At 61.6% G+C, this 23,680-nt stretch overlaps 12 protein-coding genes across 12 annotated transcripts in view; 5 read left to right on the forward strand and 7 right to left on the reverse strand.

The window, feature by feature from the left end:
- The window catches only part of RHTO_05415 (protein of unknown function DUF1399), a gene marked incomplete at both ends in the record, with an annotated part of 2,569 nt that extends 32 nt beyond the window's left edge, over window positions 1-2,537 (reverse strand). The window contains 11 exons of the mRNA XM_016419077.1: window positions 1-99; window positions 156-278; window positions 336-727; window positions 789-932; window positions 988-1,158; window positions 1,219-1,282; window positions 1,344-1,532; window positions 1,586-1,754; window positions 1,810-1,919; window positions 2,001-2,096; window positions 2,149-2,537. Coding sequence (XP_016270162.1) covers window positions 1-99; window positions 156-278; window positions 336-727; window positions 789-932; window positions 988-1,158; window positions 1,219-1,282; window positions 1,344-1,532; window positions 1,586-1,754; window positions 1,810-1,919; window positions 2,001-2,096; window positions 2,149-2,537 — 1,946 coding nt within the window. The remainder of the gene's footprint in view (window positions 100-155; window positions 279-335; window positions 728-788; window positions 933-987; window positions 1,159-1,218; window positions 1,283-1,343; window positions 1,533-1,585; window positions 1,755-1,809; window positions 1,920-2,000; window positions 2,097-2,148) is intronic.
- Window positions 2,538-3,220: 683 nt separating this feature from the next.
- Window positions 3,221-3,763, forward strand: RHTO_05416 (uncharacterized protein; the record flags this gene model as incomplete). The annotated part of the gene is made up of 3 exons (XM_016419078.1): window positions 3,221-3,374; window positions 3,422-3,514; window positions 3,588-3,763. The coding sequence occupies 3 exons, from the start codon at window positions 3,221-3,223 to the stop codon at window positions 3,761-3,763; spliced, it is 423 nt and encodes a 140-aa protein (XP_016270163.1).
- A 729-nt stretch (window positions 3,764-4,492) lies between these two features.
- Window positions 4,493-5,471, reverse strand: RHTO_05417 (lipoyl(octanoyl) transferase; the record flags this gene model as incomplete). Its single annotated transcript, XM_016419079.1, has 2 exons — window positions 4,493-4,963; window positions 5,028-5,471. 2 exons carry the CDS (start codon window positions 5,469-5,471, stop codon window positions 4,493-4,495), a joined length of 915 nt encoding a protein of 304 aa, XP_016270164.1.
- A 693-nt stretch (window positions 5,472-6,164) lies between these two features.
- Window positions 6,165-7,006, forward strand: RHTO_05418 (gpi anchored protein; the record flags this gene model as incomplete). The annotated part of the gene is made up of 4 exons (XM_016419080.1): window positions 6,165-6,273; window positions 6,333-6,553; window positions 6,613-6,683; window positions 6,745-7,006. 4 exons carry the CDS (start codon window positions 6,165-6,167, stop codon window positions 7,004-7,006), a joined length of 663 nt encoding a protein of 220 aa, XP_016270165.1.
- A 164-nt stretch (window positions 7,007-7,170) lies between these two features.
- Window positions 7,171-9,861, reverse strand: RHTO_05419 (ferric reductase transmembrane component; the record flags this gene model as incomplete). The annotated part of the gene is made up of 4 exons (XM_016419081.1): window positions 7,171-7,263; window positions 7,327-9,009; window positions 9,066-9,742; window positions 9,807-9,861. The coding sequence occupies 4 exons, from the start codon at window positions 9,859-9,861 to the stop codon at window positions 7,171-7,173; spliced, it is 2,508 nt and encodes an 835-aa protein (XP_016270166.1).
- Window positions 9,862-10,222: 361 nt separating this feature from the next.
- Window positions 10,223-11,017, forward strand: RHTO_05420 (protein of ctr copper transporter family; the record flags this gene model as incomplete). The annotated part of the gene is made up of 3 exons (XM_016419082.1): window positions 10,223-10,274; window positions 10,339-10,396; window positions 10,456-11,017. 3 exons carry the CDS (start codon window positions 10,223-10,225, stop codon window positions 11,015-11,017), a joined length of 672 nt encoding a protein of 223 aa, XP_016270167.1.
- A 1,261-nt stretch (window positions 11,018-12,278) lies between these two features.
- On the reverse strand, window positions 12,279-14,973 carry RHTO_05421 (beta-fructofuranosidase, glycoside hydrolase family 32 protein; the record flags this gene model as incomplete). The annotated part of the gene is made up of 5 exons (XM_016419083.1): window positions 12,279-13,108; window positions 13,165-13,222; window positions 13,285-13,403; window positions 13,488-14,408; window positions 14,463-14,973. 5 exons carry the CDS (start codon window positions 14,971-14,973, stop codon window positions 12,279-12,281), a joined length of 2,439 nt encoding a protein of 812 aa, XP_016270168.1.
- Window positions 14,974-15,683: 710 nt separating this feature from the next.
- RHTO_05422 (dynactin 5) lies at window positions 15,684-16,557 on the forward strand (the record flags this gene model as incomplete). The annotated part of the gene is made up of 4 exons (XM_016419084.1): window positions 15,684-15,958; window positions 16,010-16,124; window positions 16,311-16,413; window positions 16,469-16,557. 4 exons carry the CDS (start codon window positions 15,684-15,686, stop codon window positions 16,555-16,557), a joined length of 582 nt encoding a protein of 193 aa, XP_016270169.1.
- A 512-nt stretch (window positions 16,558-17,069) lies between these two features.
- On the reverse strand, window positions 17,070-17,794 carry RHTO_05423 (uncharacterized protein; the record flags this gene model as incomplete). The annotated part of the gene is made up of 3 exons (XM_016419085.1): window positions 17,070-17,185; window positions 17,240-17,401; window positions 17,491-17,794. 3 exons carry the CDS (start codon window positions 17,792-17,794, stop codon window positions 17,070-17,072), a joined length of 582 nt encoding a protein of 193 aa, XP_016270170.1.
- A 715-nt stretch (window positions 17,795-18,509) lies between these two features.
- Window positions 18,510-20,014, forward strand: RHTO_05424 (zinc finger, RING-CH-type protein; the record flags this gene model as incomplete). The annotated part of the gene is made up of 7 exons (XM_016419086.1): window positions 18,510-18,680; window positions 18,740-18,875; window positions 18,938-19,063; window positions 19,121-19,459; window positions 19,515-19,639; window positions 19,694-19,786; window positions 19,859-20,014. The coding sequence occupies 7 exons, from the start codon at window positions 18,510-18,512 to the stop codon at window positions 20,012-20,014; spliced, it is 1,146 nt and encodes a 381-aa protein (XP_016270171.1).
- Window positions 20,015-20,152: 138 nt separating this feature from the next.
- Window positions 20,153-21,035, reverse strand: RHTO_05425 (uncharacterized protein; the record flags this gene model as incomplete). The annotated part of the gene is made up of 5 exons (XM_016419087.1): window positions 20,153-20,166; window positions 20,219-20,530; window positions 20,603-20,695; window positions 20,743-20,962; window positions 21,018-21,035. The coding sequence occupies 5 exons, from the start codon at window positions 21,033-21,035 to the stop codon at window positions 20,153-20,155; spliced, it is 657 nt and encodes a 218-aa protein (XP_016270172.1).
- Window positions 21,036-22,238: 1,203 nt separating this feature from the next.
- Window positions 22,239-23,636, reverse strand: RHTO_05426 (uncharacterized protein; the record flags this gene model as incomplete). The annotated part of the gene is made up of 1 exon (XM_016419088.1): window positions 22,239-23,636. One exon carries the CDS (start codon window positions 23,634-23,636, stop codon window positions 22,239-22,241), a length of 1,398 nt encoding a protein of 465 aa, XP_016270173.1.
- Window positions 23,637-23,680: the final 44 nt, after the last annotated feature.

Below are 23,680 nucleotides of genomic sequence, written 5' to 3' on the forward strand. Positions count from 1 at the left end.
GAGCCGCAAGCGGACGACGATCCGCCTCCGTGAGTCGCGCTCGCGCAGGACGAGAAGCCAGACGTCGGGGGACAGCTCGTCGATCCACATCCGCCGGCGCTGTGCGAGCAAACAGTCAGCATCGGGAGAGCGCGTACGTGAGCCGAAAGGTGTACCTCGCGCCCGCGCCGCACTGCGCATTCGAAGCGGTCCCGCACTGGATGTTGGTCGATGGCGGGCAGACCTGGTTCCCGTCTGAAGCGGCGCAACCGCCTGCTCCTGCGGGAAAGCCGAGAGGGCTGTAGGGTGAAGCGTCGTCAGCGTACTCCGCGAGTCGAGCGAGGGAGGGACCGTACCCGTAGATAGGTACTATCGGGAACGGCGCGAAGAAGGCGAAAGCGTGGTCGTTTGACCGCTCGAGCTGCTTCTCCCTCTTCACACGTTCGTACTCCGGCAACTTGCCGTTCTTGACATCCTTCGCCAATGCCTTGGCGTCTCTCACTCGCCGCGAGTCCAGCTCCTTCTGCCGCTGCTGGCGAGCGCGCTCGGCTGCGGGATGGCCGACTACAACGAGCGAGTTGTGCTCGGACGGGTGGGTTGCGTCGGCGTCGGCGTCTGAGGGGGCAATGGGACCGGAAGGGTAGGCGGTGTTCGACGAGCTGAGGCCGAGCCGGTTGGCGAAGCGAGAGAGAGGAGGTTGCGAGGGAAGCGGGCAGCCGCACGTCGAGTAGGGGACGCCGAAGCGGGCCTGTGGAATCAAGAGACGTCTTTCAGTGAATGAAGAAGCGTACGCGCGGAGAAAGACGCACCCGCCAAGCCTGGGCGGTGATGTCGAACCCATTCGCGAGCGTCCCCTCCGCAACCTTGTCGTCGTGGTCGACAGCTCGCCCGATAACCCTCATCGTGTCGGAGATGTAGCTTGACTTGAGCTGATGCGTGTGCCAAGCGAGGTCCTACGAGTGCAGAAGGTCAGATCGGCTTGCAAATCCGCAAAAAGGCGAAACGCACGATATCGAGGGTCGGGACGAAGAAGGAAGACGGCGCGCTCGAGATTAGATCGAGGAAAGCGTGATAGCGTGCGACACAGCGCGACAAGATCGTGTCGTCGTCGCTGAAGCGGTCGAGGTCGAGCCAGCCGAGGTCATGCATCTTCTGGATGAAACTGCCTTGACGCAAAGCCTGCCAGCGAAGTGTCAGCCGCGTTCGGTAGGAAATGGCTGAAATAGCTGAAGAACGCACTGCCATCGCGAGGTCGAGCGAGAACGGCTCGCCACGAGTGTAGCGCGAGAGGATGTTGGTAATGCTGCGGCGCGATAGGAGCGGTTAAATGGCCTGCTTTTGGAGGGAAGCGAGGGGAGACTCACTCGCGACCTGTGAGCACCATGGTGCGCAGGACAGCCTGTGCGCCTTGTAAGCTGTATTTGCAAAGCTTGTTGACCTCGGCAACCGAACCGCCGAGTTTCTTCGACTTCTGGACAGCCGAACGGACGCGCACGGCTTGCGCAGACTCGGCAGGCGACGAGGGACACGAAATAGTCGACACGACGGTCCCCCTGCGAATGAGTCATCAGCTGCGGTGGGAGAGGTGAAGGAATGGCAAACGCACGCAAGACTCGCTCGGGCATCGTTCTTCGCTTGACAGGCGACGAGATCTTCCGCAAGCCGGGAAGCGCCGAGCGACTCGTGCGTGACGGCGAGCTTGTTGCCGGACGACAACGTGACGCTGGCGAGGAAGCCTTGCTGGGCGTAGCCGGTGCCTTCGCGGGTCACCCAAGCTACGAGGAGAGCGTCTCAGCTCAGGCATGGTCTAGGTGCAAGAGTGGAACGCACGAGCGAAGTACTCGGCGCCTTCGACGACGAGCGGCCGGCCTTGTGTTTCCTCGAAATGAAGGATCGGGTCGAAGGTCTGGCTCGTATGCGCCTCCCAAGACGCAAAGGCGCTTTCCGGCGGATTGTACGTAGCCTTCGCATCGATACAGGCGATCTGGGTGGTTCAGACTGCTGAGTAAGCCGGAAAGGACGGAAGAGGCGGAATATGACTTGCGATGCGCTTCAGCTGGTCGTCTGTCAGCCTGATCGCATCGCCGTGAATGCGGATACGATCTTCGGCAAAGCGCCTGTGGGGATAGCATCAGCTCACAAGCGAAGGAGAACCGGCGCGGAACGCACAATGGATTGAGCCGAGCGGAATGCCAGATGAGCAGGACGTCCAGCGGGGGGTACGGCGAAGCAGCCGGCTCGCGCGCCCTCTGCTCGAGCCACAGCTCCATCCGCCAGACCGCGACGTACAGGAAGACCGTCCAGCGCGCCTTCGGCTCAAGTTCCGCCGCGACACCCTTGCAACCCGCTTCCACCTTCTGACGCAAAGCATTGAAGGCGGCAAGCAGTTTGAGGTGTGCCTGCAGGTCGCCATTGTCGACGAAGAGGATGCCGCTTTGCTTGTTGACCGTGTACGAGTCGGGGAAGTCGGTGAAAGCGGGAGGAGGGGCGCTCGAGGCGGCGTCAGACGTGTAGGAGGGCGGGGGGTTGCTGGACGCCGAGCTCTTGCGCCGCAGCATGTTCGCAGTAGCGCAGTGCGGAGCAAGGGAGAGGGAGAGAGTAGATCGAGCGAGGACAAGAGTCGTGGGAGGATGACCCGGACAATGAGCGGACACGGCGAGGACGCGCGCGAGTACGGCGGAAGTCTGGCAGCCTGTGTGAGCTGTAGAGGACTCGGTAAACCGGCCAAGCAACTCCAGCGAGGACAGCGCACGTCGTGGTCGACGACGACCCGGGAGTTCGCCTCTCTCGCTCAACCCGCTCGCTGGGACACACGCTGACCCGCTTGCTGGGCTTGTCTGTGTGCTACCCGAGTTTCTCACAGCTCAACCGAGCGCTACGACCGACTTGCGACCCGCCGCGACCTCTTCTTCCGCTCGCCGTTCCTCATCACGACGCGTCTCCAAGGAGGCTACTCAGCTCGACACAACCCGAGGAGGGTTCTTACGGGTCTCATTCTGCCTACACAACCTGCTCTCACAGCTGGGACGTCCAGCTGCATTCTACGCCCACATATCTAGGCGCTTTCCCGTTAACAGGCATCAGAGCATCGGCTTGGGCGTGTACGAGGTCCACAGCGCCAAGGCGGCGGGCGTAAAGCTCGTGAGTCCTAACGAGTACTTCCCGTCGTACGCGTGAGCTCACAAGTTGCAAACAGGACGGCCTCGCATCCGACAACGCCGAAGAAAGGACCGTTGCCGGCATGATTGGCGCGCTCGACGAGACGATTGCAGCGTTCGAGCAGCTGCAGACGAGTGTGAGGGAGCTGAGGGCGGAGTTGACGGACCTGAGGGCGGAGAAGGAGCGGGCGAAGTTTGTCTATGCGGCTAAACTCTGCTTGAAGGGCGCGCTTTGCCGTTTATTCACATCTGACTGTCAACTGATGACTTCTCGGGTTCTGCAGCACTCATCCTTGACCTGATGTTGAAGTATGCCGAGAAGTCGGACCCGGAGACTGCCTCGGACCTCTACGACCGGTTGCACGTTCTCTGCCTCAGTACGTAACGCCTTTCGCTTTTCTCGTTCTCCTTCTTCGCAGATGCTTATCTCGTTCCTATCGTACTTTGCAGCGAACTGGCGCGGCCTGCACGACAAGCTCCTGAGTAGCTACAACCGCCGCTACCTCGAGGGTATCGTGCCGCCCTCCTTCTTTGACGCGTTGCAAGCCGCTGTCAGGGCCTTCAAGAACAAGACACTCGACCCCGCACGACCCCTTCACTGCCTCGCTCCGCATCACAACGGGTGAAGACCTCAAGGCCAAGAACACGTCGAGAAACGAGGACGCCAATTCCACAACCACGGCCATCTTCTCGGAGATCTGCCGGGACGTGGCACAAGTGGACTCGACGCGCATCGCATCTCTCATTGAGCTGTTGCCTGAAGGTGCGTACTCTCCGGCTGCTTATCTAGTCCGCACTGACGCCGCATGCAGAGTCCTGGTCGTGACCCAAAACCCGACATCCAGCGCTCTGATGTGTGAGATATATGTTGTTGTGTCTTGCTCTCGTTATGCCCGCCAACGCAATCGCCAATCAAGCTTCATTCCTGATGTCGAGCTTTACCGCTCGCGGTAGTGAGCCTGACCAGCGAGTCTACTACACCTGCTTCCGCTCGACCGCACTTTCTCCTCACGCAAATCGACTACCCGACTTTCACCCCGCGCGAGAGCTGCCTTGACGATCCGTTGCGAGAAGCCGAGAATGGAGCGGAATGCGAAGAAAGCGGTGAAGAAGGTGCACTGCGACATGAGGCCGGTTCGCGTCAGTGCTACTCGAGGTGTCGAGGAGAGAAGGGGAGAGCGAGCGCACCACGACACGATCTAGCCCTGCTTTCGCGCGACTTTCGAGGCCGGAGGTGGGAGGGGCGAATGATGCGCAATCCGGGCGGCTTTGGCGAGAGGGCTGGGGAGCAGGCGTGTCGTCGGAAGGTGACAAGCTGGTCCGTCGTCGTACGCCGGCCGTTCGCTCCTACCCGCCTACACGCCCAGCATCACCTTCTCCAGCGGCGGCAGCCTCCCCTCGACACCATTGCTGATCATCCTCCTCGTCTCCTCGAACTCGTCGCCCTCCTCAAGCTGCCTCATCTCCCTCCCATACCGCTTGCCGAACAACTCGACCGCGAGCGGCACGACGTCGAGCACCTTCTTCCCCTCCCCCTCCTTCAACTTTCCCAACTTCCTCATCTCCGCCTCGACATTCGTACTCTGCACATCCGCCAACCCACACGCAACGATCTGATCAAACCACGCCTTGGTCTGGTGTTCGACGTTGAAGCTGAATCCGTGCAGCGAGATTCGGCGACGGATGTGGATCCCGATTGAGCCGAGTTTGGTCGTGGGTGAGGTGAAGACGCCGGTGTGTTCGAGGGGGTGGACGGGGACGGAGAGCGCGTGGGCGAAGTCCTCGAGGAAGCTCTCGAGGCGGTCGACGTAGCAGCGAGTCGAGAGCTGGGGAGCAGCCGCCGAGCGTCAGCAAGGTCAGCCAATGGAGTTCTACGGAGACCGCACACACCTGCGCAGCACCGATGTCCATCAACGAGTACCCGACGAGCTGTCCTGGCCCGTGATACGTCGTCTGCCCTCCTCGCATCGCATGAACATAATCTGCCCCGAGCGCCCTCAACCTCGCGCCCTCCTGCTCCAGTTGCTCCGGGTTTTTCTCCCTCCGTCCAGCCGTAAAGACCGGCGTATGCTGGAGCAACAGTAGGACATCGGTGTCCGCGACCCGTTTGAGCGAGTCGACCCGATCCGCTTCCCACTCGCTCGACTCGGCAGCTTGCAGCGCCGCCTTTGCCGATAACCGAGCCTGGACGAGCGATTCTTGCAGGAGGAGGCCGCGCTCGTAGGGTATTTGGCCGGGGAGGTAGGTCCAGAGGATGGGGGAGCGAGTCGAGGCGGCGCGTGAGGCGGCGGTGGCGGCCTGGCAGGCGGTGCGAAGGGCGGAGGTGCTGTGCATGGTGGGAAAAACCTTGTGCGGAGATCAACACGGTCCCTCGAGCGAGTGCGGGTGTGTAGCGGATATGGCGCAGGGCGAGGAGGAGTGGTTGCGCGAGCGAAGGAGTGAGGGCACTGCGCGGCGCGGGAGTTGGACAGGGCGAGTCGGTGAGACCTCTGAAGCAGTGTAAGGCAGTCCAAGCAGCAGCTCGCCGTGAGTGGTACGCGGAAATGGCGCACCCTCGACCGCTCGCTCGCTCACCGAGTCGCGCTCGCCCGCGCCTCCCCTCCTGCTCACTTGGACCGGCTCTGGCTCGCCTCGACTCGCATCGTGGGACTATCTGACTGGCCAGCCGTGCTGCTACACTCCAGCTCGAGCGACAGCAGCTTGTCCGACCCCCCCACTCGCGGCGGTTGTCGTGCAGGACCATCCTCGCATCCTCATCGCCAGACTTCATCTCTCGTGCTCTCCCAGCCTCGCAACCTCGCCCGTTCGCATTGCCAACGACCCAGGCGGGTCTGCGGGAGTACCCTCGAGGCTGTGGGCCCAAGCTGAGGCCTTGAAAACTTGTTCAGCGACGGGCAGCCTCGGCATGGTGCGAAATCGCCCTCGTTTCGCTCGCGGCTCCTCTCCTCCTGGCTTGTCCTCCTCGTTCTCTTCGTTGAACGCCTTCTCTTCTCCTTTCGACGCCGCCACAGAGCTTCCCTCGTCGCCATGAAGGTCCTCAGTCTCGTCGCAGCCGCTGCACTCCCCCTCCTCGCCTCGGCGCACTTCACCCTCGACTACCCCTACACTCGCGGGTTTGACGAGGACCTCGAGCCCCGTGCGTCCACCCGCGCCATCTGGACTCTCTGTCCCGCTGACGATCACTCGAACCCGTAGAATTCTGCGGCGGCTTCAACACCCCCTCCTCCTCACGCACCCCTTACCCCCTCTCCGGCTCGGCACCCCTCCTCATCGATTCGCACCACCCGACCGCCGACGTCGCAGTCTTGATCTCGTTCGACCAGAACCCGTCGAACTTTAGCGCGTTCAACCAGACGAGCGAGGGACAGGGGTATGGGCTCTTGAAGCCTTTTGGGAGGATCAACGGGCAGGGAGAGGTGCGTTGCAAACCTGGCCGTTGTTGTGCGCTTGCGAGCCTAATTTCACGCTCGTGCAGTTCTGCTTCAACGTCGACATCGCCTCCCTCGGCGTCAACGGCCTCCAGAACGGCTCAGTCGCGACGATCCAGTGCGTTCAGCTGCCCACTCTGCCCTTCTCTTCCTCCTCTGATCAACTCATACGATCGCAGAGTCGAGTTCAACGGCGGCGACGGCGCGCTCTTCCAATGCTCCGACATCGTCCTCATCACGAACTACTCTGCCCCTTCGAATATCACCTGCTCAAACGCCACTTCTTCCGCCTCTGCCTCGTCCGGTCCGAGCAAGACCGCGTCGGGCAGTACGGGCGCTCCGAGCCAGACGGGCAGCCCGAGTAGCGGGGCGGGGACGGTTGTGGTTGGAGCGGTTGTCGGAGCGGTCGCAGCGGTCGCGGGCGTCGCGCTTGCTTTCTAGGCGCGATAGAGGCAGTAGATACCCCTTCTGAACATACTGGCGACTCCCAGTTTTCCCATCGCAACGAACGACTGAATCTTTTCCTCTCTCACAAATCGCCAGTGAGAGCAAACCTGCGAACGTAAGCGGTGAAAGAGGGAAGCCTTGCTGCTCAAGGATCTATGCTACACGCTATACTGCTCGACATGCATCTCGACACCCCCGATCCGAACCTGCTTGGCGAGCGGAATCGTCGCGACCGCGTTCTGCAGCTCAGCCTGTTCCGTTTGACAGCGTCAGCTTGCACATAGCGATGCCAGGAAAAGGACGGAGGGACGCACCACCATATGCCCCGGACCACAAACAATCACCCCCAGCCCGCCCGTCCGGATCCTCAATGGCCGTCCCGCAGCGCGATCCTTCTCGTCTTCGTCCGCGTCCTTCGACCCCTCGAGCGTACCGGTACAGCACCCTCCGCCTGTCGTGCGCGAGCAGCATCCACCGCATGAGGAGGCAGAGGGCTGAGAGGGACGTGAGGAGGAGGGAGCGCAGCAGGAGGGAGAAGAGGTGGGTCGGTTGGCGGTGGAGACGGCGAGGGAGGGGAGTTCGAGAATCTCGTCTGCGTCGGCGGTGGCGAGGACGGGCTCCTTGCGTTTCGAGCAACAGCTCTTCGGCGCGTCAACCGTCTCCTCCTCCTTCTCGCCCTTCTCCGCAACGTCCTTCTCCTCGTCTCCGACAACCAACTCCCTCGCATTCCCAACTCCCCCACACCCGCCCACACATTCCTCCTCATCATTCGCGCACATCCCTCCGGCTCCTTCTCCCCGTGCAGCAGCGAGTTCTCCGCATCGACAGACGGGGAAACAGTGGCCGCAGGGTGCGAGGGCGCGGTCGATCGTTTCGGTGACGAGGGAAGAGAGCGACGGACGGATGTAGGCGATTGTTGCGGCGGGGAGGGGCAAAGGTGATGACGAAGCGGGAGGAGGGAGGGGAGGAGTCGGGGAGGGCGAGTCGGAGGTCGGGACTGTCGCGGTGAGAGTCTCGTCGCACGTCACAAACACCTTCAACACGACCCTCAACCCAATCTTTCCCTCCTTCGCCGCATCGCAAACCTCACTCAACCGCTCCGCAAACCACGCAAGATGCGCGCGCTGCCTCACAACCCAAACGACATCGACCCTCCCGCCCTTCTTCGCTTGCAAGCGACGGCCGACGAGTTCGTCCAAAACGCCGAGGACGAACGACATCCCGCTTCCGCCTGCGACGAGGAGGACGGACTCGGTGTCTTCGAGGAGAGCAGGGGAGGAGTACGTCGGCAGGCCGCCGTACGGTCCTTCGATGAGGCAGGGGAGGTAGACCGGCGAACGACGAGTCGGGTCGGCGGAGGTCGAGCGCGACGACACGGCGAAACGGAACAAGTCGTCCGTCCAGGTCCGCTTGCCGCACGAGCGGGCGTAGAGCTCGATCCCGCGGTCTGTCGAAGCGGCGGCGAGGGAGTTGGCGGCAAGGTGAGGCGGTGCGGTGGAAATGCTGAACGGGTGAGCTTCGAAAGGCCGGACAGCGGAGCGGATGGCGTGCGTCGTGTCCTGCCAGATGCGGCTGAGGCGGCCGACAGTCGGTCCGTGTCGCAGAGCCGGCGGGACGAAGAATAGCCGGATGGAGAGGTGTTGTCCGCCGCGCCAGCCTCCTCGCAGACCCGGCATCGACAGCTTGACCATCCCTCCATCCAGCGGCTCAACCTCGACGAACCGAATCCGCATGCTCGCCATCCGCCCTGCCAAGTCCGCCACGTAAATAGCAGCGACGACCCAGCTCGCCCAAGGGTAGGCGTAGACGGTGTGCTTGTTGAGGAAGACGAGGAAGCCGATTAGGCCGACGTAGTGGAGGGTGAAGAAGATGGGGTAAGAGAAGCGGCGCATCGGCGGGAGAGAGGAGACAGTGATGAGGAGGAGGAAGGCGAGGGCTGCAATGCCGCGGCGCTGTTTCTCGCCGGCGAGGAACTCGGTGCGGTCGGCGCCAGAGTACTGTGTGAGAGAGTCTGTGAGCCTAGCCATACTGAGGCTTGCGCTTGACGACTGACCTGAATGGTCCAGAAGTAGAAATGCAAAAGAACGAGCAAGACGATCATCCGCCCGATCCAACGATGCAAGAAGTTGACCGCCGTCCATCCTCGTCCGAGCAACCACTTGACCGGTCCGTTCTTCGCGCTGAGTATGAAGAGAGGCGGAAGACACGCGACGGCGAGGAAGCCGAACCGGTTCGGGTTCTCGCGGAGTTGCGATTCGGGGAGGAGGGTTGCCAGGATGAAGGCGGGGATGAGGAGGACGCTGAAGAGTTTGCCGAGGCTGAACGGGAGATATGGTCGCGTGGGGTAGCAGGAAGGCGTGTAGGATGCTCCGGTGCCGGGGATCGTGGGAAGACGGTTGAAGAGGGCGGGAAGGGGAACGGTGAAGCGTGAGGCGGAAGAGACTAGGGAGGAGATGGCGACGGTGAAGCGGCGGACGCTCCGGGGCAGTACAAGGTTGCTCTGTCGCCTTGTCGATCCTCCTTCGCCCTCGAGTCGCTCATAGCCTCCCTGACTCCCCTCGTGAACGCCGAAGAGTCCCGCCCATCCTCCTAGACTGCGGTACCACTCGTTCGTCGCAACGACCCTGGCGAGGAATGGGGCGACAACAAGGAATGCAAGGGCGAACGTGCACGTCCAGGCAATCGTGAAGCGGCGCTGGTAGACTGGGTCGGTGGTGTACGAGTCGTAGACTGTGAGACGACGAGTCGGTCAGCTCGCTCAGCTCTTCGGTCAGTCCGGCGAGTCGACACGCACTCTGCCACCCTGTACACGGCTCTGGGATGCCTGCTGGCCCGTAGCACACTGACATCGCTGCTCTCGCGCCCCGTCGCAGTCGGGTGCCGAGGAGGGGTGCAGGGGACGCCGAGACGAGCGGGGAAAGCGAGTGCCTGCCTAGGCTGGATCACAAAGCTGTTCTGGCGACTTCTACGTCGTCAAACAGGCCAAAGAGCGCGAGCAGTGAGCGGTTCGAGGTCGACCCTCTCGTGCGAAACTGGCGCGGCTCCTCGCTTCCTGCCATCGACTCGCCCCACGCTCACAACGCCCTCCTGCGCCTTGTTGGATACGCGAGTCGGCTAGTCGACTCCGCTGGACCCGTCCGGACCCGCCAGTCCGACTTCCAGCGTCCCACACCCTCTCCCTGTGCCGGCACCTCTCGACTCCTCTTGGACATGGCTACACGGCTCGCACCGCGGCATGGAGGCATGGGGATGGACGGCATGGGTGAGTGTGGCTGCTTGCCCACGCTGCGAGTGCCCCGCTGACGATCTGAGCGCTCGTCGTGCAGACATGGGCATGAGCAACTCGACCTCGGCAATGATGATGTCGACGTTCTTTACCACGTCGTGCGCGCCGTTCTTCTCCTGCCAAGTCGTCAGTACCTAACAGGAGACGCCCCGCGCAGCCTCGGGTCGGCCAACGTGTGGTTTTCAGGGTGGACTCCGACGACCGTTGGCGAGACCTTCGGCGCCTGCCTCGGCCTCTTCTTCCTCGCCGTTCTCTCGCGCTTCCTCTCAGCCGTTAAGGCGTGCGCAGAGGTGGCCTGGCTGCATTCGTACCAGCAGCAGAGCCGTGCGAGACGACGAAACGGACCGATCGCCCTTCCCGACTCTACTCCTTCTCCGCCCAACACGCTCGACCCTTCCGCCGCGCCCACCACTTGGCAGAAGGAAACCTCTCACGACTCGCCTGCGCCCTCCTACCCCTCATCCTCAACTTCCTCCCGCCGACCACTCTTCTCCCCTCCCTTCTCCCTCGCAATCGACCTCCCCCGCTCCCTCCTCTTCGGCCTACAAGCCTTCATCGCCTACCTCCTCATGCTCGCCGTCATGACCTACAACGCCTACTTCCTCATCGCCATCCTCCTCGGACTCGTCGTGGGCGAACTAGCGTTCGGAAGGTACATCGCGTTGCTGCTAGGCGCGGGCGCGCATGCGGGACATGGCGAAAACGGGCTGCATGGTTGAGTAGCTGTAGAAGGAGGAAGTACGCGGGATTGTACTGCAAGTTGCAGTTGCGACCAGGCTCGACTCGATCGCCTCCGCTGCCCGACCAAGTCACTCCTCTGCCTTCTTCGCTGCGCTCGTCTGCTTCCCGCTCTCAGCGACATGGGCAACCCGAACAAGCGGTACCTCGCCCTCCCGCTATACTACTCCGGAATACCGGCAGACCACGCTCACGCACCAGCAGCGTACGCTCGCGCGCCAGACAGCCCTCCGTCCTCCGTTCCGCTGTTCCCTCGCATCACGGGGATGGCACGAAGTGGAAGCGACCTATCGGAACGAGTTCGAGCTCTTGAGGTTCAGGTGGCTGAGCTTCTCCTTCACTTCAAGTGTAGGGATTACTCGGACAGGTTACCGATAGTTCTCCAAGGTGCGCTGTGATCCCAGCATCGTCTGCACGTTACTAACCATCAGCTTCGCGGATTAGCGCTCGTCGTACACGCCGCTTCGCCGACTGAGGATCGAAAAGACAACGCGCGAGCGTTCAAGTGTGTTCAGAGGCTGAGTTAAGGTTCGTTGCCCTCTTTCTCTGCTTCCTTGGGGCGAGTGCTCACGTTCAGTCTTCAACAGGAAGCATAATGGAACTTCCGACACGTCTCTTGGCTCAACAAGCCACTCTTTCCTTCGGAACCAGCTTCTTTGCTGCCCTCGAACGCAAGGACCCGCCCTTCGACGTCCTCTTCCGCATCCTGGACGACGACTTCGTTCAGTCCTGCCTAGAGGACGGCTACACATGTTACTTCCGTCCACCGACTTTCGACGAGGCGGTTGCGTTGCTCGAGGAATGGGGAATGAAGAGAAGCGAGGCGGAGAAAGTGATGGGCAAGGTTCCTCGTCGTGCGTATTGCTTCCCAGTCTCGTCGTCTCTTTGGCTGACGATGTAGAAAACTCGCAGGATACCTGCATCAGACGAGGGAGGAAGCAGCGTACTGGGCGCGGCGGGTCAGGCGAAGACGAGACGCGATGTCCAGCAGGGAGCGTAGAGCGATGAGCGGTACAGGCGGGAGATAAGCGGGGAGGGGACAGCGGGAAGGGGAAGTTGAGCCTCGTCGAGAAAGACGACTCTCCGCGAGCAAGGTGGAACGGCGAGGTGACTGTTTTGTATTGCTGCAGTGTCTATAGACATGGGACACGTGCGAGACGTCTTGTGTGTGCGGAGAGAAAAGGATGCGGAAAGAATAGGTACAGGGAAAGGGTCGAAGCAGGAGAGGGAGGAGGGCGCGGTTTAGGCGGTCGTTGAGGCGGGGGCAGATGCGGAGGCGACGCTGGCGGTCGACGACATGCTGCTCATCATCGACGACGAGCTGCTCATCATTGAGGAAGTGCTGCTCATCATCGACGACGACGACGCCGAGTTCGTCGAGTTGCCGCCGCTCGTCGAGTTGCCGCCGCTCGTACTGTTGCTCCATACCGACGAGAGGCCCCAGATGGCGGCCTGAACTTGCGCGCCTTCGGGCATGTCGCCAGTCGCGAGCGCGATCTTCGTGAGGGGCTGCTGCGAGTAGACGTCGACCGTGGCCGCGTAGGTGCCCTCGTCGATGAAGAGCTCGAAGAGGGAGCGGTCAAAGACGCCCTCGATGTTGTAGGCGACGGTAGGCGCGGTCTGGGAGAATTGCGAGGTGAAGAAGGGGTTGCCGGTGTAGCCGCGAGTGCCAGAGCGGTCGATCCAGGTGCTGTTCGAGTTGGGTCCGCCGAAGAAGTAGCCCGCGGTGAGGTTCTCGTTCGATGACGCCGACGTCAAAGTCATGTTAAGCGAGGCGTAGTCGCCAAGCGTGACGTTCGACGGAAGGGTGATGTTGACCGAGAAGTAGACGGCGCCCGAGGTGATGTTGGAGAAGTCGGCGCTGACAGTCTGGTTAACGAGCGAAGTCGTCTCGTTGCCGCCCGGGAGAATCGACGAGTTGCGAACGGCGGAGATGTTGTACGGCTCGGAAGCGAGAACCCAGCCGATTCGGTCGGCCTCGACGAGGTAGTTGTTGCGCGGGAGCGAGTCAGCCGAGCGCCAGAGCTCGTTCGCGGTCGGGACGAAGTCGGTGTACTGCCAGTTCGAAGCCCCTGCAAACACCGTGATCAGAGCGCTGAACCATCGAAAGGGAGTGTCCTAGACGCACAAGCCATGCTGACAGCTTGGTCGCCAGTGTTGTAGAAGAACTGGCCAGCGTAGTTGTCCTGCGAGAACGCACATGTCAGCACCGACTTGCGAGAGCGAGACGAAAGGAGGATGAGCTGACCTTCCCAAAGTCGGTGAGCTTGACCGAGTCGTCGAAAGGCGTGAAGTGGGTGCCGTTGAAGTCGCCGACGAAGTACTGGGTGATCGAGCCGCCGAGAGGAGCGCCGGGGTTGATCGAGACTGCGAGGGAAGGGCAGAAGGGTCAGCATCGCAGACGCGAAGTTCGTACAACCGCAACGAAAGAGAGTGGGAACGTTAACGCACTCCACATGACCCAGGCAAAGTCTTGCGAGGACGAGTTGCTCGAACTGTTTCCACCACTGCTGCCGCCTGCTGCGCCGCCGGTCGACGAAGGCATCGCCGACGACATGGTGCTCGAGGCTGACGCCATACTGCTGCCCGAAGACATCATGGTGGATGACGACGCAGAGCCGGTCGAGCTCGCCCTGCTGCCGGACGACATTGCGCTTGACGCGGACGGGCGGACGGCAGACGAAGCGCCGCTCAGGAGGGAGGTCGCGCCGCTAGCGAGAGTACTGGCCTGACGGCGGGCGAGAGAGGCGCTGGCGGTCGAGACAGGCGAAGAAGGAGCCGAGGAAGAGGACGAGAACATCGACGAGTTGGAGGATCCGCCGGATGAGCCCGACGAGTCAGACGACGAGGTCGCGTTCCTGCGGCGGATCGGAACGCGCTGCAGCCCGGGGCACTCATACTGCAGCTGAGTGAAGCCGTGGCGCGTGAAACGCGAGACTTCCGTCCAGTTCTTGAGGTTGGGGCTCGTGTAGATCGCGATGAACATTTCCTGGGCGTGCGCGACCGTCATGACCCAGTGGTCGTTGTACCAGATGACCTTGGGGTCGCGGAATTGGTTGCTGCCGATGTCGATGACCGGGTTTCCCGAGTAAGGCGTGAACGACATGCCGCCATCCGTGCTGTACGCAATCTCCTGAGTCTGCTTTTCGGGCGTGTTGAGCGTGTAGATGGCGACGACACCGGGGTTGCTGGCGTTGTTGTTCGGGAAGAATCCGGAGGTGTTGTTCGGGTCGAGGACACCGCTGCCGGAGAAGACGGCCGCGGTCGAGTTGGGCGGGAAGAGCGCAATCGGCTGGTTCACCCAGTGGTACAGGTCGTTGCTGGTAGCGTGGCCCCAGTGCTGGTTGCCGGCGACGAGGTCGGTAGGGTTGTCTGCGGGCAGAGAGCGTGAGCGGTCGTTCAAGTTGAGGGCGAGTTCTGGCTCACACTGGTAGTAGAGGTTCCACCCCGTTACTGGGTGATAGAACAGCGAATTGGGGTCGTTCATAAAGCCCTTTGGCGGTGTAAAGTGGACTTGAGGACGGTACTGGCCGCTGTAGTCGCCTTGGATGGGCGTGCCAGTCGGAACGGCGCCTGGGGCGGGCAATCCTGAGACGGACTTCGTCGCTGAGGGTGCCGCACTCGAGGACGATCCGCTCATCATGGTGGACGAGGCACTCGAAGCGCCGCTCATGCCTGAGCTGCCCATCATCGACGAGGAGCCGGACTGGCTCATGCCCGACGAGCCACCCATCATTCCGCTCGAAGCGGACGCCGCCGCCGTCGAAGCCGCAGAGGAGGCGCCAGACTGCCTGCCGGTCGCGGTAGAGCCGGCAGTAGCGGCGGAACCGAGTGCCGAAGTCGCGAGGGAAACCGTCGAGAGAGCCTGGCGCGGAGCGATAACTGCCGCCGAGGCGGACAAGGCTCCTGCGAGCGTAGCGATGAAGCGGGCCTTCATGTCGAACTCGGCGGGGCTGCGAAGCTCGAGCGAGGAGTACGGAGGAGGGGAAGAAGGGCGGAGGCCGGGGAGAGGAGAGGGTGGGCGTCGATCGATGATGCAGCCCCTTGCGGGCTGTGCATCAGTGCGGAACAGAGTCGTCCTCTGAGAACCCACCGAAGCCGAAGCCAGTCTAGCGTCACAAGCCGAGTAGGAATCGATGACGAAGGAGGGTCAAGAGGCCGAGGTTTGAATCCCTGCGACCCAGCCGGGTGGGCAGCTGTTCTATGGCTGTGCAGTCACCTGTGCATGTGTGGACAGCATCGCACGTCCGCACGTCCCAGCAAGTCATCCAGCGCCGTGTGAGAGTAGCGAGAGGGAGGACAAGGTGGACAAGAGGTCGCCGCGGCTCTCGCTGTCCGCCCACAACCGCTCACCCGCTGTGCTGCGCCCGAGTCACCTCCAGCTGGTCTCACTACACTCATAGGACCTGCTTCTACCGACGCCAGCCTCCAACGAGCGACGGGCGTGCCGTCACCTCCTCCCCACCGTCCTCATCAGCCGAGGGAGCGTCAGTCGCCGCAACGCGCTTGGCTGCGGGCAAAGGCTGCGCAATCCGGTCAGAAGCCTAACTGGGCTCGGTGCGCAGAGCGGCACGATCTTGCGAGGCGTACGTGCGGCTGCCGGGCTCCCGACTCGACGACACCCCTCCCACCGAGCAGCGAACGGACATGTCGCGCTCGTCAACCAAGTCCGCCTACATCCAGACCGACACGGGAAACCTCGTCTCGCGGTCCTGCGTCATCTGCGGGTCGTCCAACATCGTCCTCGGCGGCAAGTCGATCCTCCAGCCTGGCTGCATCCTGCGAGGCGACTTGAGGCGGGCGGGTGCGGGCGCGACGGCGGCGGGAGGTAGGGAGGCTGCGACGGTTGCGATTGCTATGGGCAAGTACTGCAACGTTGGCGAGGGAACAGTCCTGCGGCCGTGCTACAAAACCTACAAGGGGTGCGTCCGACGCTTCTCTGCAAGACTTGGCTCACTCTCTTCCGAGCGCAGCGTCTTCTCCTACTACCCGATGAAGATTGGCGACTACGTTACGATCGGCGCAAACAGCGTCGTCGAGGCAGCGAGCATCGGGAACGGCGTCGAGATTGGCAAAGGGTGCATCATTGTGCGTCGCCCGTTCCTCCCTCAGGCGTGATCTCGCTCTCCCTACCGTTCCTGGCTGCTTGAAAGATCTGGAGGACTTTGTGCTGACCTTGCGCCTTCTCGTTTTGCCTCTTACTCCCGATCCTGCTCGCCAACTCGTCTCTTCGTCTCTTCACCCCATCATCCGCTCTTTTCGCACCGTTTACAGGGTCCTCTCGCCATCCTCAAGGACTTCTGCCGGATCGCAGACGGAGCAGTAGTCGGAGCAGGGACGATCGTGCCGAGCTTGACAGAGTGGGCGGGAAGTCCAGGTGCGTCTACCCTTCCTTCCATCTCTCGCTCCCGCTTAAGTCGTGCCTTTCGCAGCTCGCCCGGTCGGCCAGCTACCTGAATCGACGCCGGAAGTCGTCGAGGCAAAGGCAAGAGCGGCGAGGGCGCAGTTTCAGCCGGATTGAAGATGGCGGTCCTCGTCAAGGGGTCTCTCATCGTGCTTGTTGTACTAATCTCGCAACGCTGCATTGTTCCACTCCGCTCGCGAGGGATCTCGTGCTGGTTTGTCGAGACTTTGGAAGTTTGGAGGCAGAGCGCCTCTTCGCCTCTGCTTCATCCTCCGCATCAGGACCAGGGGTTGAACACATCCTCGTGCGACCGTCGCACAGCTTCCTCGATGAATTGCGAGCGTCCTTCTTCTGCTTGACAAGGCCGTTGACACATCTTACTCTTTCTCATCCGGTCCTTCAACTCGCTTGCTGCTTTTCAGCGCTCGCCTCTCTTCGAGCGTCTGGCCGTTGCGAAGGGGATTCAATGATTGGTACAGGACAAGGAGAGCAAGCCAACACCAGTCAGGAGAAGATACAATGGGGTGAAGCTACAACGCTAGAGACCTCCTCAACAGCAGTGCTTCGCCGTACACCTCGAAGTCGCTTTGCGATTGTTTGAGCAACTTCTACACCTTACGGAACGCATCTTACGCCTGCCCGGGCTGGACCGCCGGTGAGCTGCTGTGGCGGAACAAGAGCCCGGCGCTTGGAACGAGCGCGCGTTGCAGCTGGCGGACGGGGTCGGACGCGGCGTCATACTCTCCTGCACGTCCACATAGTTAGCGCGAGGTTCTGAAGGGACAAGCCCGCAACGTACGGAATTGACGCCGGAGGTCGATGACGACGCCATTGTCGAGGCGCAGCGGTTCTTCATCTTCAATTGACGGTGCCTGGACTTGCGTGTTCTCGTAGGTCCAGGCGTCGAGCACCGGCCCATCGTATTTGGTGTGGATGAAGCGTCGGCGGAGGAAGGCGGGCACTAAGCCGCGACAGCCACGAGAGAGTCAGTAAAAGGACGATGCGGGGTACTTGCGATGCGCGGGAGATCCGCGATGCGCGAGAGCTCACTTGCAAAGTTCCTGTACTTCCATAGTTGCGCCGGGTCGCCCTGCAATGCCGTCAATGCTTCAGGCGGAGAGTACACCTTCGAGCCGATTGTATCGAACACATCCTCCGCCGCTCTTTCCAGCCCGCTGACTTGACAGTAGAGCTCCTCGAATTCGCCATACCAAATGGGGTAGTCGATCTCGAGGAGGAGTTGGACGAGGAAGAGGAAATGGTCGGGGTAGAGCGGGACGCCGAGCTGTACGCAAGGCCGGCGGGTCGGCGGTCGGAGGCGGGAGGTATCGGTATACGGCTCGGAGTATGGCATAGAGTGCAGGCAAGGCGGTGAAAGAGCTGGCGAGTGAGCGTCCAGAGCGGGTGAGTATAACGAGGATGAAGCAGGTCACCAACGAAACGCACATTTGGTCGTTCTCCGTAGGCGTGGGAAGTCCTGCACGCTGTCGCTGTGGCTCGCTCGTACCGCGTCTCTTCCGCCGCACCGAACAGCTGTTGTGAGAGGGTGGGTAGAGGCGATGAGGCGTCAAGCGTCAAGCGTCAAGCGTAGGGGTTGGGGCCGGCGCCGGCGAGTGGAGGGTCAAAGGGGAGAAGTGTAGCTGTAGCAACGTTCTTCGACGACTCTGTGTGAGTTTGAGCGAGTTGGGTGGTCTGAAGGAGATCAAGAGGAGATGAGCGAGTCCGTCTCAGAGGGGATTTGCGAGGCTGAGGGGCGTCGTTTGATCTGTGGCACTAGAAGGCAGGCAGCAGAGTGACGAGCAGGTGCGCGAGGGGACGTGTGAGGAGGGAAGAGGCGAAGAGGGGAGCAACGACCTCTCGCGCTGAACCACATCCTCAACTGCCTCTTCTGAGGGATCGAGGACGCTGTACACAAGTCTCTAGTCCTCTTGACTGCGACGGTCGTCCGCCTTTCGCGCCGCAACACCTTAGACGACTCGCATCCTTCTTCATCAGTTAGCGACTCGCCGCCGTTCGAGCTGCACACAAGCCCTTCGCAGGATTAGCCGTTGCGCCAGCAAGTCTCCTCGATGGCCAGCGACGATGTCGGTGCAGCAGTCCTCCACGATCGAGGCGTAACGACCTCGCCAACCTCGTCCAACGCTTCTGTCGCCTCGACACGGACCTGCCGGATCTGCCTCGACGAAGGCGACGATGAGGTGCTCGGGAGGCTGATAGCGCCGTGTCGGTGTACTGGGACGGTGCGCTTCCATCCCCTCGGCCTCGACTTCCGTCCGCTGATCGTTTCTGCGACTCGCAGAGTCGTTACGTTCACGACGGGTGCTTGTTGAGCTGGCGAACGTCTGTCAAAGCAGAGAGCTTCTATGCCTGTCCTCAGTGCGGAGCGCGGTACCGCTTCCGAACAACTCCCGTCTCATCTTTGCTCGGACGAACCTGTGAGTTTCTTCCCGTCGCTTGGAAGGCGAGGTCTCGCTAACTGGCTCATTCGCGTATGCAGACTCGGCAAATGCTCTCGCCATCCTCATCTCGCTTTGCCTCGCCATCTTCTTCGGCTTCTTGACGGATCCGCTGCTGCGACTGACGGAGCGCGAAATGCTGAGCTTCGGGAGCGAGCAGCTACCTCGTTTGCTTCCCCTCCTCTTCAAGGCAAAATCGAGAGGCTAATCACTCGCCCCGGCAGACCACTGGTTCGATGAGCACCTCGCAGCCGGCGACGCGGTCCGCGAAACCGCCTCCTTCACCGGCTTCCTCTTCCGCGACTGCACCTGGTCGTCGGCACGCGAGTCGTACTGGGAGCAAGAGACGACTATCTCGGAAGATCCCACGCCGTTGCCAAATCCTGTCATCAACATGAATATCCAGGACGTCGAGGTCAGGCGGAACCTGACGAATTGCGGGCGGTTCTGGGGGAAGCGGTCGGACGACGAGACACAAGTGCAGGGTGTAGGGAAGGCGGTGCTGCACGTCGTTCGCGGGTTCGCGCTCTTCTCGCTTGCTCGAGCTTTCGTCGGCCGATTAGGTGCGCCTGTTCGCCTTCCGCCATTTCTTCCTGTGCTGACCGTTCTTGTGCGCAGTTCGACAATACTTCCTTCTCGCCATCACGCTGCGGATGGTCTTCCCATCGCTCGGCTGCAAGCTACCCTACAACTCGTTCGCCGACCTCATCTCCGCGAGCTGGCTCGGTATCGACGCTTCCTTCGTGCGTCACACTCCTCTCCATCCAACGAGCATATCTGATCAGCGACAACCGCAGTTTGCCGATGTAGTCAAGATGGTCCGGCGTCGAGCGAAAGTCGCACGAAGTCAAGACGAGATCGCGTCGTGGTGGCAGTTCCCGCTGGTCATGGTGCGCTCGCCTTCCGCTTCCCTCCTCGACACCTCGAGCAGCACTAATGCGAAACCCGCCTGAACGCCGCAGTGTACCTTCTTTACCGCTTTCTTCGCCTTCCGCTCCATCCTCAGCTTCTCACAAGGGATTGTCAAGGCAGCACTTGCACGGGTGGAGAGTCTGGTAGTCGATCTGAGCGAGGAGGACGATGCAGTAGAGCGGGAGCAGGTGCAATATACTCGCTGATCAGGCTGACTACCGCGAGCGGTAAAGCTCGACATCAGGAAGGAAGCTCGATGGCAAACGCAGATTGGCGGGCATAACTAGAGCGAGGCACAACAACAAGTATCTCACAAATCAGAGCTCTACAGGTCGGGTTACAGCTCAGGACCAAGAGTCTGCATGCGCAAGCGTCAGCGCGGAGTAGATTAGCAGCCGGAGAAAACACACCTTCAGGCAACAGCTCAATGAGAGATTCGATGCGCTTCGAGTCAACTTGTGCCACGTCCCGGCAGATCTCGGAGAAGATGGCCCTGGTTGAGGAATGGGCGTCCTCGTTTCTCGACTTGTTCTTGGCCTTGATGGCTTCGACCGTTGTGATGCGGAGCGAGGCAGTGAAGAGGTTGTGCGGGTCAAGTGTCTTGTTCTTGAAGGCCCTGACAGCGGCTTGCAACGCGTCAAAGAAGGAGGGCGGCACGATATCCTCGAAGGCGGGGCGGTTGTGGCTACTCAAGAGCTTGTCGTGCAAGCTGCGCCAGTTTGCTGCAAAGTACGACAAGAACAAGATCAGCACCTGCAAGAAGGACAACGAGAGAAGCGAAAGGCGTGACGCACTGAGGCAGAGAGCGTGCAACCGGTCGTAGAGGTACGAGACCGTCGCCGCGTCTGACTTGTTGGCATACTCCAACATCAGGTCAAGTATGAGTGCTGCAGAACCCGAGAAGTCATCAGTCGACAGTCAGATGTGAATAAACGGCAAAGCGCGCCCTTCAAGCAGAGTTTAGCCGCATAGACAAACTTCGCCCGCTCCTTCTCCGCCCTCAGGTCCATCAACTCCGCCCTCAGGTCCGTGACCTTCGCCCACAAGTCCCTCGCCTCCGCTTGTAGCGGCTCGAGCGCTGCGACCCTCTCGCCGAGCACGCGGATCATGCCGGTAACGGTCCTTTCTTCGACGTTGTCGGATGCGAGGCCGTTCTGTTTGCAGCTTGTGAGCTCACGCGTACGACGGGAGGTACTGGTTAGGACTTACAAGCTTCCCGCCTGCCATCTTGGCGCTGTCAGGCTTCGGGTGACTGGTAAGCCTCTAGATTTGAAGGCGGAGAATGCAGCTGGACACCAACCCAGCTGTGGGAGCAAAATGTGTGGGCAGAATAAGACCCGCAAGAACCTTCCTCAGCCTGTGTCGAGCTGAGTAGCCTCCTCGGCGGGAGACGCGCGTGATGGAGAACGGCGAGCGGAAGAAGAGGTCGCGGCGGGTCGCAGGTCGTTCGTAGCGCTCGGTCGAGCTGTGAGAAAGTCAGGTAGCACACAGACAAGCCCAGCAAGCGGGTGTGAGCGAGTCACTGCGAGCGGGTTGAGCTAGAGAGGCGAAGTCCAGGGTCGTCGTCGACCACGACGCCCGCTGTCGTCGCTGGACTTGCTTGGCCGGCTTACCGAGTGCTTGACAACTCATCCAGGCTGCCGAACTTCCACCGTACTCGCGCGTCCTCGCCGTGTTCCGCTCATTGTCCGGGTCATCCTCCCACGATTCTTGTCCTCGCTCGACTCTCTCTCCCTCTCCCTTGCTCCGCCCTGCACTACTGCGAACATGCTGCGGCGCAAGAGCTCGGCGTCCAGCAATCCCCCGCCCTCCTACACGTCTGCTGACGGCGCCTCGAGCGCCTCCTCCCGCCTTCACCGACTTCCCCGACTCGTACACGGCCAACAAGGAAAACGGCATCCTCTTCGTCGACAATGGCGAGCTCGACACTGCCTGGAGGTGCTTGTCGCACTCGGAAATCCGGCGGTCAGCAACAATGCGGACGTCAGCCAACACTGCGACGAACACTCTCTGCTGTCGTCACCTGGCAAGCTCTCGCGCTCTCGCGCTCTCACACCTGGCAAGCCAGATTCACTGTCTTGGCTACTCTGTCGGCCTTGTCGGCGCAGTGCTCCGCAAGCTTACTAAACACCTTCACTCGACCTCGAGGCGGATCGTGCAAGCGCCGGATCAGCCGGAGACGGGGACGCAGCCTGTGCGGGCTTTGCCTGGGAAGTTCTGGGATGGTGTAGGTGGAGGGGCAAACGGTGCGATGCAAAGTGAGGATGTCAACAAAAGCGGGCGGGGCAGAGCTGAGAAAGGATGCGAATCGAGAACTGATGCATGATCCGACTATGCTATGCACAATGCGATAAAAGAAGAACCGAGAACAAACACGACGACAGCGCGAACGACTGCGCGAGACCCTGTACATCCCCTGCCTCCCGCTTCTCAGTCCATCTCCATCCCGTCCTCCTCCACCCCAACCGTCTCGTCCTCGTCCCCGAGATCATGCATCGCCTCCTCCCTCTCCCTCATCCTCACAAACTCCCCCCACTCGTCCGACGTCCGCTTCTGCCTTCGCTCGCGCAGGATCCGGTCTTTCGCTGACTCTCCCTCGGGTTCGGGCGAGGACGACGGCGGCGGAGGCGCGAAAAACGGTGGTGGGCGGTAGAGGATCAGCTCCCCCGCAGAGGAGGACGAGTGAGCCGCCTCGTGTAACTTGCTCAACAACAACCTCGAAGCCGGATCGTCCTTTCCTCCCCTCAACGCAAGCGGGTTCACCTCGACTTCCTTGTTGACGGGTGTAGGCGCTTCAGTGTCCGAGTCTGAGTCGAGTGAGGAGACGTAGATTGTGTGTGGGCCGATGGGCCAGGAGGAAGAGGCGGGGCGCATGTCGATTTCTTCCGCTTGGCCTGCTTGTTCGGTTTCGAGCGAGGTGGGAGAAGGAAGGGGAGGAGAGATGAAGGAGGATTGGGACCAGGGGACCGTGGGGAGACTTGTTCCGCCGCTCCCGCTTGGGAGGGAGGGAGAACGCAGGCCCGAGGCTGCGGAGGTAGATTGGACGGGTGACGTTGGCGGAGCGGCGGGGAGCGAGGGCGCTGAGATGGGTGGTGATGAGCATGGTGCGTGTGGTGGTGGGTGGAAGGACGAGGAGGTGGAAGAGGATGGACCCGCTGGAGGGAACGAGACGGGCGCGAGAGTCGAGGGTGGGAGATGGGAGGTGTTTAGCAGAAGGGGCGTAGGTGGTGGTGCTCTGCCGTTCGTGAAAGGCGTTGGAAGCGTCGAGGGAACGGTCGAGAGGGGCGAGTACGTCAACGTCGTGGGAGAAGCGGGTACGCCTGCCGCCGTCGACAGCGACAGTCTCCCGAACGCCTCGTGGTCCGGCGCTATCCGCACGCGCTTGGGCGCCCTCTCCAGCGTCCCGTCATCGTCTACCCAACTCTTCGTCTGCACCCCCAAGTTGAGCCCGAGGCTGCTCGTCCCGTCTCCCTCCGCGCCAGGCCACTCCTTTATCGGCTCGAGCGTGCTCAAGCTCGCATTCGAGCTAGTGGACCTCGTCCGTGCATGCGAGAGGGGAGATGCGCCTCCTGTCGGGCTCGTCGGGACAGGCTGAGGAGCGGGGGTAGGTCCAGAGGGGAGAGCCGAGTGCGTTGTCGGGTGTGAGCGTTTGAGGCGCGGTCTGGATGGAGTCGGGGGAGGTGAGAAGAAGGACTGGGCGGCGTGCGATGTCGATGCGAGCGGTGCGGTGAACGGAGGAGGATGGGGATGGGGAGGTGAGGGGAGTGCAGTGAGGTTGGGTGAGGGAGTCGGTGGGTGCGTGTGGGGTTGCGGTACTGGCCGGTCCATCCCAGCGGTGCTCACAGCGTCCACAAGCGAGTCCGAGCGAGAAG

This window comes from Rhodotorula toruloides (assembly GCF_000320785.1).
Source record: "Rhodotorula toruloides NP11 unplaced genomic scaffold Scaffold32, whole genome shotgun sequence".
In the NCBI taxonomy this organism is placed as follows: domain Eukaryota; kingdom Fungi; phylum Basidiomycota; class Microbotryomycetes; order Sporidiobolales; family Sporidiobolaceae; genus Rhodotorula; species Rhodotorula toruloides.